This window comes from Ornithorhynchus anatinus, unplaced genomic scaffold, assembly GCF_004115215.2.
Source record: "Ornithorhynchus anatinus isolate Pmale09 unplaced genomic scaffold, mOrnAna1.pri.v4 scaffold_93_arrow_ctg1, whole genome shotgun sequence".
Lineage (NCBI taxonomy): Eukaryota > Metazoa > Chordata > Mammalia > Monotremata > Ornithorhynchidae > Ornithorhynchus > Ornithorhynchus anatinus.
This window is the reverse complement of record NW_024396943.1, coordinates 850353-865192: the sequence shown is the minus strand read 5'-3', so window position 1 is coordinate 865192 and position 14840 is coordinate 850353. Positions and strand designations below refer to the sequence as shown.

The 14840-nt window shown below is 50.3% G+C and overlaps 1 protein-coding gene across 1 annotated transcript in view; it reads right to left on the bottom strand.

The window, feature by feature from the left end:
• The window catches only part of SYN2 (synapsin II), a 141854-nt gene that overhangs the window by 33933 nt on the left and 93081 nt on the right, over window positions 1-14840 (bottom strand). Inside the window, exons 8-10 of the mRNA XM_029057319.2 lie at window positions 7054-7128; window positions 6017-6119; window positions 2860-3009 (exon numbers count right to left, since the gene is read on the bottom strand). Of these exons, the coding sequence (XP_028913152.1) occupies window positions 2860-3009; window positions 6017-6119; window positions 7054-7128 (328 nt within the window). The remainder of the gene's footprint in view (window positions 1-2859; window positions 3010-6016; window positions 6120-7053; window positions 7129-14840) is intronic.

Here is a 14840-nt window from a genome sequence, read left to right as displayed (position 1 = left end):
CATGGTAGGTGCTTAAAAAATGTCATGTAAAAGATCATTAAAAGCTATAATAATATAATAATAATAAGATGTTGACATAAGTGTTGTTGGGGGGAATGGAGGAGTATCAAAGTGCTTAGAGGGTACAGTACCAAGTTCACAGGAGATGCAGAAGGGAGAATGAACAGGTTGGGGAAATGAAGGCTCAGTTGGGGAAGGATTCTTGAAGGAGATGAGATTTTAGGAGGATTTTGAAGGTGGAGAGAGTGGTGGTCTGTCGGATATTAAGAGGGAGGGATTTCCAGGCTATAGAGAGGATGTGGCGAGGGGTCAGTGGAAAGAGAGATGAGTGTGAGTAGGTTGACATTAGAGGAGTGAAGTGTATACGCAGGGTTAGAATGGGAGATTAGGAAACTGCAGTCCAAAAGCCACTCCCCCTCCCCACCCCCATCCAGGAGATCATCAAATCCCAGCTAGATGACTGTAACAGCCTCCTCATCGACCTCCGTGTCTCCAGTCTCTTCTCCCCTTTCACTGCTGATCCCCATGTTCACACCCTCCCGCCTACATGAAATCTCTCCCCCTTCACGTGGGATGCAGCGTGGCCTCATTCTTTCATTCAATTCAATCGTATTTATTGAGCACTTACTGTGTGCAGAGCACTGTACTAAGCGCTTGGAAAGTACAATTCAGTGGCCTTGTGGAAAGACCATGGGCCTGGGAGTCAGAGGACCTTTTTTATTGTATTTTATTATGGTATTTGATAAGTGCTTACTATGTGCCAGGCACTGTTCTAAGCACTGAGGTACATACAAGCTAATTAGTTTGGACACAGTCCATGTCCCATACGGGGCTTACAGTCTTAATCCCCATTGTACAGATGAGATAACTGAGGCACAGTGAAATGACTTGGCCAAGGTCTCACAGCAGACAAGTGGCAGAGCTGAGATTGGAACCCAGGTCCTCTGACTCCCAGGCCAGGGCTCTTTCCACTAGACCACACTGTTTGGTTCTAATTCGGACATTGCCACTTGTCTACTGTATGATTTGGGACATGTCACTTCACTTCTCTGTGCCTCAGTTTCCTCACCTGTTAAACGGAGATTTAATACCTCATCTCCCTCTTACTTAGACTCTGAGCCCTATGTGGGACCAGGACCATGTCTGAAGTGATTATCTTGTATCTGCCCCAGTGCTAAATACTGTGCTTGCTACATAGAAATGCTTATCAAAAACCACAATTAGTATCATTTTTATTATTATTTTCTGGCAGACCACAGCTCTCCCCATCTTCAAACCCTACTGAGATCACATCTCCTCCAGGAGGCCTTCTCTGACTAATCTCTCATCTCCCCACCCCTGCTCCCCACCCCATTGCCACTTCTGTCCTTCCGCGTCACCTCAGCACATCTCACAATCCGTGTTGCAATTAGGTACAAATCTCATTCATACCCTATAACTCATCCTATCTGTAATTTATTTAACAGTCTCCCCCACTAGATCATAAGCTCCTCAAATGTGTCTTCTAACTCTATTGTACTCTCCCAAGTGCTGAGTTTGGTGCTCTGCACCCAGTAGCCACACATGGCCTTTATCAGGCACTTACAGTGGGCTGAATTAGATACAAGGTTGGGAGATTGGACACAGTCCCTACCCCACACGGGGCTTACAATCTATCTTATCCCCATTTTCCAGGTGAAGGGACTGAGGCCCAGATAGGGGAAGTGACTGGTGCATAGTTGCCCAGCAGGCCAGTGGCCAAGCTGGGACTTGAACCTGTGTCTTCTGACTTCCGGTCTCATGCCCATTCCGCTAGGCTGCACTGCTTTAGTTGATTGACTCTGCTGCCCAGTTCATCTTTGTTAACTGTCACTCTGCACACATCTCCCCACTCCTCAAAGCCCTCCAGTGGTTGCCCGGGCCGCTTTGCCTAAAGCAGAAACTCCTGACCGTTGGTTTTAAGGCCCTCCGTCAGTTCTCTCTTTCCCGCAGGGGAACAGATGAGCTGGGTTGGTATGATGGAGGCCCAGTCCTGCCTGCCCACAACCCACAGGGGCCCTGGAGCTCCTGTGACAGTTGCATCATCCCTGCCAGTCCCCCAAGCGAGTCCTCGCAGAGTCTGATAAGACCACACGTCTCCACTTTTTTCCTTCAGCAAAACTGGCAGTCTGTGCCAAACACAAAACTGCTTTTAGAGACTGATTTGGAAATTGATCCAAGTGGAGGCCATGCCTAGGTGTCAAGGTGTACACGTAGGTACTGAGGGTGGCTGCTGGATGGATGCCACCTGGGAAGAGATGGGTGGGTAGAACTTAGTCGGGGAAGGCTTCTGAGTGGAGGTGGGATTTCGGGAGGGCTTGGACGGTGGGGACAGCTGGGGTCTGGCGGATGTGAAGGGGGAAGGATGTCCAGGCAGCGGGCATGGTGAGAAGCAGGGGGTCAGAAGTGGAAGTGGAAAAATCAAGAACGAGGCCAATGAGTACATAAGTGGGAGAGGAATGATGAGTGCAAACGAGCAGGGAGGGGGAGAAGTGAGTGGATAAATGGGAGGAAGAGAGCCCTCCACTCAGTGTCCCTAGAGATCCAGGTGAGGAAATAGTTTCTGGGATGGTGGCTCTATGGTACCATAAAGCTCTACGGGTAGGGCAGCTAGGTCCATTTCCCCTGAACCCACCCCTGGAGGCTGGGGCTCTCTAGGGAGGGTGAGGATTCAAAGAAAAACAATGGTGTAAGTGGTAGAATCGGGTATTCAGAGACTTCAAATCAGTTCCGCCCCTCCTTTGGCAAGTCTTCTTTCCAAAATGTTTTTCTAAGATGATTCTACCCCACCCCAAGGGAAGGCAATTCCCAACCCAGCCTCTCTCCCGAGGGGCTGCTTACCTGAGGTTGCTGAGTGGCTGTGGGTCTCTGAGGGGATGGGACCGGGGTCTTGGACAGCACTTGGTTCATTCTGCCCACCACCAGTTCTGTGATGAGCTGCCGGTCCTCTGCTTGGTGCTCTCCAATCAAAGGCATCGCACAGTCCATGACCTGTCCCAGGGAGAAGAAATGGGTTAATGACCATGGAGCAGGCCAACTGGGCAGGTGGGGCCAGGTCGAATGCCTTGTAAGGCACCCAGTAGGCAACCAGTCTGTGTTGAAAGATGGAGTGTGGACAAATTGGCCCAGAGCAAAGTGGTCAGCTTTGGCCCAGAAGGGACATCAAGACAGGCCCATCTGATGGAGGGCTGAGGGGCCACCTAGCTCGGGCAGATTAACACCCAGAGGCTCCGGTCCTGCTCTTTTCCATTTCCACAAGGGATGCAGACAGAAGAAAAAACTTCAACAGCAGCATTATTCATTCAATAGTATTTATTGAGCGCTTACTATGTGCAGAGCACTGTACTAAGCGCTTGGGATGAACAAGTCGGCAACAGATAGAGACAGTCCCTGCCGTTTGACGGGCTTACAGTCTAATCGGGGGAGACGGACAGACAAGAACAATGGCACTAAACAGCGTCAAGGGGAAGAACATCTCGTAAAAACAATGGCAACTAAATAGAATCAAGGCGATGTACAATTCATTAACAAAATAAATAGGGTAACGAAGATATATACAGTTGAGCGGACGGGTACAGTGCTGTGGGGATGGGAAGGGAGAGGTGGAGGAGCAGAGGGAAAAGGGGAAAATGAGGCTTTAGCTGCGGAGAGGTAAAGGGGGGATGGCAGAGGGAGTAGAGGGGGAAGAGGAGCTCAGTCTGGGAAGGCCTCTTGGAGGAGGTGATTAGTGAGTTAGAGTCCATTTAAGAAAGGACTTCCCAATCCCAGAGGGTAATTAAACTCTGGTCTAGGCTCTGATGGAAATTATGCACACTCCTTCCATGGAAATCTTTATAAGTGGGACACAGATGCTCAGCACAGACCCTCAGTGTTAATTCTGTGCTCCGTATCCAGCAGGGCCTTACTAGAGACCATTACTAGGACAAGGTACTCACCTGTCTCCTCTCTCTCCACCAAGTGTCTTGCACAGCTTCTGCTATCGCCATTCCATGGCCCCAACACCCCAACTGGCTTCTCACCTGTCTTCCAATCTCACATCTCCTTCTGGTTCCAGGGTCCTTCCAACTCAAAATATCCAACACTCAACTTCTCATCTTCCCTCCTAAACCTTGCCTTCTAACTTTCCCATCACAGTTGACAAGCCCTAAGCCCACAGTCTTGGTGTCATCTTTAATTCTGACTTTCAGTCTGTCTCAAAATCCTGCCAGTTCTTCCTCAACAACATTTACCAGATCTGCTCTTTCTTGTCCCCCTTAAGGCTACCTTCCTAGTCCAACCACTTGTCCACCCCGGTCTCCCAGACTCCAGCTTCTCCCTTCAGAATCAGTCTAACCTGTACTTTTCTGCCTGGACCATCTTGTTAAAATCTCTCCAGTCTTTGCTCTGGGTCAAGCAAAATCACCTGACCACTGACTTCAGGGCTGCTGAGAAGCAGCAGGGAGGTCAGGTGGAAAGAGTCTGGGCCTGGGAGTCAGAGGACCTGTGTATCACCCAGGTTCCACCACTTGTCTGCTGTATGTGACCTTGGATAAGTCACTTCACTTCTCTGGGCTTCAGTTTCCTCATCTTAACATGGGGATTCAATACCTATTCTCCCTCTCCTTCACACTGTGGGCCCCACATGGGACAGGGACCACATCTGATCTGCATATATACTGCACCTACTCCAGTGCTTTGTACATTGCACGGCACAGACTATGCACTTAACAAATACCACATTCCTCTGCCTTCATGGGACCATACATAAATTTTCTTTTGCTAAACTTGATTCTGAGAAATGGGATCATCACCATTCAACATGAGCTTTGCTATACTGGGTCAGACCAATCTTTCACCAGACCAGTATTTGGCTGATACAGGGGGCAATAGAAAGCTGGGGGAATTGTGTAAAGGTTGCCCCCTATGTACCTGACTCTCTGCTAGGGACCTAGCACAGACCATCTGACACCCCTGACTCTCCTCTCTCCATCCCTGACTTTGCCCCAGTGTCCCAGCACAGACCATTCAACACCCCCTAACTTTCATTTTTTTTCCCTGGTTGTCTGTAACGAGCTCTCCCCTTTCAGATTGTCAGCTAGGGACAGTGAGTTTCTGAATTGATGATGATGATGATGATGATGATATTTATTATGTCCTTACTGTGTGCCAAACCCCCCCTCAGGATCGCACCTGGAAAGTTTCCAGGACTCTACCAGCCTTGGCTGTGGGAGGGATAGTCAAGCAGAGGTATCCCCATTCCATTCTACACTTGGACAGTGGCTAGTGAGTGGAAGGCAATCAAGTCAAAACTCACCTTTGCTGGGCAGCAGTGCATGGGAGAGAGTCGAGGGTGGAGACCCAAGTTTACTGTGCGGAAGAAGGCAATGGTAAACCACTTCTGGATTTTTACCCAGAAAACTCTGTGGACACACTACCAGAACATCTGCAGATGGAGGGGTCATTCTGGGAGAGATGTGTCCATGGAATCGCTATGGGTTGGAGATGACTCGACAGCATAAGACAAGACAAATGTGCCAAACACTGTGCTAAGCACTGGGGTAAATCCACGATAATCAGATTGGACACAGTTCCTGTCCTTTCCAGGGTTGACAGTTTAAGGGGGAGGGAGAACAGGTACTGAATCCCCATTTGCAAGAGGAGAAAACAGAAGCCCAGAGAGATGCAGTGACTTGCCAGGCGCAGAGTTGATTCTAGAACCCAAGTCTTCCATCTCCCAGCCAGCCCTGGGCTCTCTCCACTAGGCCACACTCCACTTCCTTCCCAAGAATGATGATTTTAGTTCCTTTCTCTAGGACTGAGTACAGTGACCCTCACAGAATTAACCCTCAACAAATGCAATTATTAGAATTATTTTAAATCATTTCATTAAGGAAGAGGAGGGAGCCTAGGGTTGGGGGGAGGGGTGCTCAAACCCTAGAGGCTCAAGTTCTGCCATGACCCGCATCCACCTGGAGCTCTTTTTCCTCTCACTTCCCCCTCCCGAAGTTCTAGCCCTTACCTCAAAGATATAGTCCTTGCCATCTTTGCCATGCACGGCTTTGACTGCACAGATGTCCAAGCCTCCAAACATTTCTGAGCATGCATCCACCCACAGCTTGTATCTGTGAAGGCAAAAGGAAGTCCCTGGTCAAGCTGATTTCAATCTCAAATCTGTGGGTGCCAGACCTGCAGAACTATCACAAAATGTGCCCAAGCCAGGAACTCAGAAACATCAGGGTTGTGGGCAGGAATCTTGTCTATCAACTCTACTGTATTGTCCTTTCCCAAATGCTTAGTCCAGGGCTCTGCACAAAGTAAGCACTCAATAAAGGCCACTGATTGACTGACTGACTGTCAGGCTGCTGTGGCAAGTCTTGCCTTTCCCACAGCCTGGCCCATGAGAATTAGCCTGGGCAAGATCAGGGAGGGCCAGGAACAGAGACAAAGGGTGGCCAATGGAACCTCTTGGCCCTGATGGGAGAACAGCAAATGCTGGACCCCTTTTGCCCCAGTCTCTGTGACTCTTGACACCAGGAACCCAGAGCCACTCTGAGCTGAAGTCAGGTAACCGGGGCAGAGGCCAAGGGACAGAGACATTGCCTGCAGAACCTTCTCAGAGTGAGACAGATTGATTAGGCCTCTGGGGCAAGGATAGCAGCAGCAACAATGGCTAGCCTGCCCCTCCACTTCCCAGAGCCACCAAGAGGCCTGCCGGCTGACCAGAGCCCCCAGAGCCTTAGATGGACCCTGCTGCCAGTAAATGCTTCATCCATGTTAATGTTATTATTGCTAGGGTGATGGAGAGAACTGCTCTAATGAAAGACCCATCTCATTTTCTCCACTTCTTTCCAATCTTCCCCTCCCTCCCTTCTTCCCTACTCACTCTGTTCTTTCTTTGTATTGTTCACTGTCTCCCATTCACTTCCTCATCCTTCCTGACCTTTCTTTCTCTCTTTCTCTCTCTCTCTCCTTTTCCTTTTCTCTGTCTCCTCTAGCTCCTCTCTGAAGTCCCTAACAGGACACCGAGCAGAGTTTTCAGATCTTCTTTTTCCTCACCTATCAGACATCGCAATCTGTTCCAGCATTGCTGATCCAGTATTGGTCTTCCAATTTCCCGAGATGGAAGTCCTCCTGCAGAAATGACAGAAATGGCAAGAAGCAGTCAACAGGTGAGAGTGCAGTGGGAAGAGGAGTTGAACATCTGGTCCATTTGGATGGAAGGAAGTGGCCTTGTTTGTTCACCTATCTTTCCCTTCAGTGTCATCCTACAGGGTGAACGAGCAGACACTAAGGCCTCTCCGCCCCTATGCAGGGTTGCTTAAACTTGCTCTGTCTCGAATCTAGAGTCTATGTGACACACTGAGGATGGACCCTTATTTTTTAAGCCCAGACTCTACATTTCCCTCAGTTCTCCTCCGCTGGGGCTCGATCCAATACTTTTGCACCCAAAGTTGGCGAAATTCCCAGGGAAATATATATACGTCGGTGGCCACCCCTTTACATCCAGCATCCCTTTTTCCTAGGGTGACAACCGACATACAGAAAGTCACCAGTCACCAGACTTGCACCTCAGGCCTGGACCTTGACTGTGTTCCATTTCAGGCCCCAGTTCCATTTTGGTTCACCCATTAGGATCCAAGGAGTCCAGAGCAAATGGCGCTAGGCCAGATGAGCCTATGAAAACTTTCTATTTTAAAATAAAGATTAGCATAACCAACACTATAGATCCATCCCGCCAGAAATCCAAAGGTCCTTCTATCTCCAAACACTTGTCTGTCAGAGTTGCATCTTGGCACAATTATCAGTGTCCCAGATGGAAAAGCCACCCAGATTTTCTGGCAAATCAAAGGCTAAGCATGGCCTGGAGAGATTTCAGGGAACAATTCCAGTTAGAAATGACTAGAGTTTGTCCAATAAACATTTAGAGTTTTTCCTAAAGAAAATGCTATACAAGTTAGAAATGAACATTTTACTACTCACACCTTATTTAGGATGGCGAGATTTAGGGGCCCTGTGAGGGTTGGGGGCTCACAGTCCCTTCCAACACTAGAAACAATGGAGAGGTGTTCACAGACTGGTGGGAAAGTTTGCCCAAAAGAATCCTGTAAGGCAAGCCACCCATTTTGAGGTGAGCAGCACCAACCTAGCACATGCCTGGACTTGGGGAGACCTTTGGGGAGACTCCTTTTAACTGTCAATTTGTCTGGAAGACTGGGGGAAAATGCCCTTTTCCCAGACTCCCATTTATCAGCACATGCCTCTCCATACATCGCCAAAGGCAACAATACTGACAGTGAAGCCTGATCTGATCCATATGGGTGAGTGTGGCTGGCAGGCCAGAGCTACAAGGTTTGCTCCAAGCAGGGCTGGCCTCCGTTTTAACCACTGAGCTCTTGGCATCTCAATCTCCATTAAGCTCTTCTCTACTTGGGGAGAGGCACTCCTTTCCTGACAGCTCCCAGCCATGCTGGTTTCTCCACTTGCTACTCCGGTACCCTGCCATTGCCTGCTCTCCTCCCCGGGCCTGCCAAGTGGAGCAGTGTGGCCGGGAAGGTGTCTCCAATGGTGTGAAACTGACTGCGCTCCCTCCTTGGGGTGTTGGGCGTGGCCTCTCGGTGGCACTGGTGACCCTATTCCAGAAGCCAGATGTGTCTTCGGAGGTTGGTCCAGGCCTTAGCTAGAGAGGAGTTGGGACACCACCAGTTTTCTGAACCTTCAGCTTGGTATGAAGCTTGGTGCTCTGTTATCACCACATCTCTGTCAATCTTCCAGAAGCCATGCTGCCCTTTTTCGTTCTTTTATTCATTCATTCATTCAGTCGTATTTAATGAGCGCTTACTGAGTTCAGAGCACTGTACTAAGCGCTTGGGAAGTACAATTCAGCAATGAATAGAGACAATCCCTGCCCATAATGGCTGTCTTCTACTTCCTTGTCTAGTAAGCGCTTAACAAATATCATCTGTGTACTGATGTCAAAATAGAAAAATGTGGAGGAAGATCTTTGTGGGTAGGATTTCCCGGATATTGGCTTGGGATGGAAGCTTGGTTTTCTTCACGTTTATTCATATCCATTGGGCAGTGATTCAGCAAAGTGATTCATCACCTCCTGGTGTCGGTGCCTCGACAGCCTACCATCAGCACAGCGCAATTCCTGAATAACTGTCTCCAAGTCCAAGTCTTGGGACTGATGGTCCTGACTGTTCATGCTGAAGAGTTTCCCAGTGGATGGGAAGGGTATTTATTTGGACTCCAGCTTGAAGCTGCCTCATTGCATTCTCAAGCCTGGGGGCCTGGAATGGGCTAAATGGGAGCCGCTGATCAGCATGCAGTCCCACTTCACTCCAGTGGCGCCAAGGAAAGGGCTGGGGGCTGGGCTCCTTCCACCCTGACTGCACCAGTCATTCTGTGGTGGGGCAGACTAGGGAGCTCAGTGGATCACATGGGGTAGCCCAATTGGCTTTGCAATTCCCAGGGCCTGGGTCTGTTGGCTGTTGATGGGGTCAGGGGATTCTGAGGTTAGAGAAATCCCCCGGTTAGATGAAGTCCTTGCTGTCACTCCATGTACCTTTCCGGGATCCATCACCTTGCGAGGGAGAGGAGGCTGTCGCTGGACTGAGTTTTGGTCCGAAGCCACATTGTGATGCAGGAGGGTAGCTGGTGGGCGACGTCCCTCAGGCGGCCAGTCTGGAAGGATCCTAGTGGGAGTTCTGCCAGCAATGGAGGCAGCAAGAGACCCCGGAAATTTCTGCAGTTGGCTGGCTTGCTCAATCTCTTTCTCTCTCTCTCGTGCTCTCTCAGAAGCCAGTGATTTTGGCGGTGACTCTGAAGTTCGGCAGCCTTTCCTCAGGGTGCCACTCATGAAGGAAGAGCTGATGCAGGGGTCTGGGGAGCAGAGGCCCCCAACAGGTACCCTGGTCTCTGCAGGAATGTCACCCCATCCGGGGATCTTCCTGGCCTGGACTGCAGGAGTGAGTCAGAGCACCCAAGTCAGAGCAGAGGTCCTGCCTGGACATCTGGCTGGCCTCTCTCTAGACGCCAAAGGATCTCCTCTGCTTGATGATGGAAGACCAGTCCAGGAGTTCAGAATGCATTCTTGCCACTGGGGTAAGAATCCCCCTGGGCCGTCGTGAGGGTGGTGCCACCTGAACTGCTCAGAGGGGCTTTGGTCCGGTGCAGGTTTTTGAGTTCAAGCTGCATTTCCTGTTGCAGGTTTCCATTGGCCTCCACTTTTCTCTGATCCCAAGGAGCTGCGAGAGTGTCATGTGCAAGAGGGGAGGCCTCTCCAGAAGGTGGTGTGGCTGGTTTCTGTCTCCATGAGCTGGCCATCATCAGATAAGTCTAGTCTCACTCAATGCTTTTATATCAGTTCTGATTCTGGTTGCAGGCTGCCCACAAGAAGAAGTGGGGGGTGGCTGGGGGCGGGGGTGCATGTGCATGCATATGAGTGTGTCTGGAGTAAGCAGTTTATCCTTTCTTTAAAAAGGAAAGGAGAAAAGGGACTTTGAATAGTTGCTCCTGACCAGATAAGACCACACAACTGGACACCAATGCCCAGACTAGTCTTGGTTCATGCTTAGAGCCCGGAGAAAGGCCCAGGAAGTCAGGATCTGGGAAGAGCCAGGAGCAGTGAGGGAGGTGATGATGTAATAGCTGCTGGAGGATCCTGGGAAGAAAAGGCAAGGGGCCCTTCTTCTTCAAGGACCCTGGCCCAGGAGCGAGGCCAGAAGTGGAGGTACAGGGCAGGTGGGGTGAGCGGCAGGGGTTTGCAGTCTTCCAAGGTGGAACATGAAAGACCCCAGGGGCAGATGATGCAGGACTGGGGGTCCTGGGGGCCTGATTCATGTGTGTGTGTGTGTATATGTGTGTGTGAGAGAGAGAGAAAGAGGGAGGGAGGGAGAGGGAGAGGCCCAGCTCTGCTCTGTAGGGGAAGAGGCCAGGGGCTAGTGCCAGGTGCCACATGACCAGGGCAGCAGGGCATAGTAGCTGTAGCACTGGCAGTGGATGTGGCAGAGTAGAGTGAGAGGAATGTTATTTGCTGAGCACCTGCTTTGAGCCGAAGACTATTTTCTGTGCTGGGCCAAATCCACCCTGACTTCTGTCCTTCTGGGGGTTCCCAATCTCGGTGTGGCAGATACTGAGGACAAGCTGCAGACAGGGGGAGTCACTTCAATTACCAGCATCTGTAGCCAAGGTGGCAGCCAGGACAGGGACGAGTGAACAGCCCTCATGGGGGCAGAATCCCAGAGAAGTGGCCCTTCCACTGGAGTGGCCAGAAGGGAGAGCTGGTGGCCCTCTCTCAGGGGCCACCTGCTTGTGGGGAGGGGTACCTCTGTCAGAGAAGCCTTCATCCCTTTGCTTAAGCATGAGGCAGGCCAGCCTTCGTCTGGGATAGCTGCCACCCCAGACCCAAGTGCCGGGGATTGAGCCCGCTGGCTGGAGGAATGGGGGGGCAGAGGGGAGGGGAAGGGAGGGTGCTTCCAGGGAAGTCTATTCATGAGCAGCAGTTATGTTCTGTCTATTCCTGTCAGATGCTACCAGCCCCCATCCCTGCCACATCTTCTGAGAGCTCCAACATCGCTTTCCCGAGGGACTGTTGTTTCCTGCCTAGGGTCTGGCAGGGAGGCTAGTGCTGAGTCCTGGACACTAAACCCCCCAAAGCAGGTGACCATGAGGACTCCTTATTGCTTTACTTTTAAAACATTAGATAATTTGCTGCTCCCTCCCAGAGAGAGATTTGCAATGGCAGCCCAACACAGCTATACCCAGTGGGAAGGGCATAGCCCCAGACTCTACTCTGCCCCCCAGTTCCCACTGTTGGACCAACTCCAACCCAGGGCCTACCCACCTGCCTGGCCCTGGGACGTGGTCTCGAGTGGTAGCAGTGAGGGGCAGAGGGCAATTGGAGAACCGCCTCAAATGGTCCGGACCAGTCATCACGTGACTACATATAGACTGGTACTGATGGCAAAATTCACCCATCTGTGCGTATGTGACTGAAAAAGATCACCACAGAACCCACAGTCCCAACCATGCTGTGCACACACAAAAAAGCTGAGCTTTGTCGTGCTACCCCGTCGTTTGTTTCCAGTGACTTAGGCTGTTTCTGCTTTAGCCTTGTTTCTTGTTCCTGATGAAGCTTTAGCTCCAACAGATTACAGGGTGCTGGGCTGTTTTATCTGCAACAACTGACTTCTGGTTTTCAGCTGGGTTGCAGTATTGTCTGAGGCTTTGTTTTTCCGGCTTCTTAAAGCACTTCCTCCGCCCTTCTGGCTTTCAGGTTCTCTACTGCAGCTCACTGTAGAGCATGGGTTCGGATTGGTAGACTGCCAATCAATGGAGCGGGCAATGTGCTTTCAAAACATCCAAAGGTCCTGAGGAAGGTTGGCTGGTGAATGGCAGAAAAGTAAAGGAGAGACATTTCCCCAGAAGCCAAAGTGCTGTGACCCATGACCTTTTGGCACCACCACAGTAAGGGGTGTTCCTGGACGGAGCCAAATCCCCCTGAGTTCTCTTGGTCGGAGCGGAGAAAGATCTTGCGCCCTCTCTCTCTGTCAGTCTCTTCTGCCTGTCTGCCTGCCTGTCTCCTGGAGTTGGTGGAGTGAGAAGGTTTTCAATGGCCTCTGGGAAGGAGCTGGCTCCACATTGGTAAGAAGTCCACATCCCCTAATTGAGTTGGTGAGAAGACTGATTGGAGAAGTGGGTGTTGATGAAATATTTTGGAACTTAGTGGTGTAAATCTTCATTTCAGTGGCCTCTCCGATAAAAATGTTATGTGTCAGCAGACATGGATAATGGACTTCAGCAAGGTGCGGACTGCCTTCTGCCACTCATTCACCTACTGGGCCTAGCCACTGCAACCGTGTTGCAGTAAGCATAGCTTTGATGCCAGGAGCCTGGCTACATTCCAGGATTTTTGTTGTCTGTGATCCTGTCCTATCAATGATGGTGGCAGAACTGGTGGAGGAGCTGAACGTTGCGCCGGTGTGGGGGCCAGGTCTCCCAGCCGGAGAGAAGGCCGGGCAGCACTCCAGCCCGGGAGTTCGCGAGCTTAATCTGGAATCTGACACCATGCTGCTGCTTCTACCACACTCCAGTGGACAGTCTCCCTGAGGGTGGGCTGGCCATCTTGATTAGGTTTTCTACTTCAGGTGTCATCACCCTGCGATTATCTGACTGACCCCAAACTCTCACTTGCTTTGCCACGTCGCTTTTCCTACTGCCTCTAGGACAGCGCCAGACCCCACAAACTCGTGTGTCCAAAATTGAACTCATCCTCCTTCTGCCACAATGATAATAATAGTACTTGTTAAGCACTTACTATATGTCAAGTACTGTACTAAGCGCTGGAGTAGAAACAAGTTAATCAGGTTGGACACAGTCTCTGTCCCACAGGGGGCTCACAGTCTAAGTAGGAGGGAGAACAGGTACTAAATACCCATTTTACAGATGTGGAAACAGGCACAGAGAAGTCAAGTGATTTGCCTAAGGTCACACAGCAGGTAGAGCCGGGATTAGCACTCAGGTCCTCTAACTCCTAGGCCTATGCTCTTTCCACTAGGCCACTTTGCTTCCAAATCCTCTCCTCCTCCTAACTTTCCCATCACTCTTGAAAACACCACCATTCTCCTCACCTCTCAGCCAAGCCACAGTCTTTGATTTCTCCCTCTCTTTCAACTTGCAAATCCATTCAGTCACCAAATCCAGTCTTTTGTTCCTCCATGACACAATCAGAATCCACTCCTTCCTCTCCACCCAAACTGCTCCCACACTAGTCCAGGCACTTGTCCTATCCCACCATGCCTATTGTACTGAACTCCTCGCTGACCTCCCCGCCTCCAGCCTCTCCCCTTCTCAGAAGTAGCATGGTTTAGTTGAAAAAACACAGGACTGAGAGTCTGGCACTTGCCTGCTGTGCCACACCTCTGCCACTTGTCTGATGGTGATCTTGGGTAAATCATTTGACTCTCTGGGCCTCAGCTCCTCCTCTGTTAAATAGGGATTAAATAGCTGTTCTCCCACCCCTTTAGTTGTGCTATTTTAAGTGCAGAGGTGGTAGTTGGAAGGAAAGTACCTGGGAGAAGAAAAATCAATCAATCAAGATTAATTGGGGGGCAGGGGGATGGTTGTGGGGTCAACTTTACTGGGAAAGTTAGGGGGAAGAAAGGATTTGGATGGGAAGATGAAAAGTTCACTTCTGGACATGTGGAGTTTGAGGTGTCAGTGCAGAGATGTCCTGGAGATAGGAGAAGATGTGAAACTGCAGAAAAGGAGAGGAGTCCAGGGCTATCAAGATAGATTTGGGGGTCATCCATGTAGAATTGAAGCTGTGGGAGTGAATGAGCTCCAGGGGAAGGGGTATAGATGGAGAATAGAAGCAGAACCAGAACTGAGCCTTATGGGACCTTAACAGTTAGGAGGTGGGAGGCCAAAAAAGAAGGAGGAGAACTAGGAGAGACATGTGTCAGAAATACCAAAGTTAAATAGTATTTCTGGGAGAAGGGAGTAGTTCATGATGTCAAGACAACCAAGAGGTGGAAGAGGATTAGAACGGAGTCGAGTCTGCTGGATTTGGCCAGAAGGAGATCATTGTTGTCCTTTGAGAAGGCAGTTTCTGTAGAGTGAGGGAAACTGAAACCAGATTGTAGAGGGTCAAGAAGAGAGTTTGGGGAGAGGAAGCAGAGGCAGGACGCATAGACTAAGCCTACGAGGAGTTTACATAGGAATGGTAGGAGGGAGATGAGGTGATAGCTGCATGGAGAAGTGGAATCTGGAGAGCGCTTTGTTTAGAGAGGTGAGATGTGGGTGTGTTTGAAGGCAGAGGGGAAAGAGCCATCCTTGTCTAT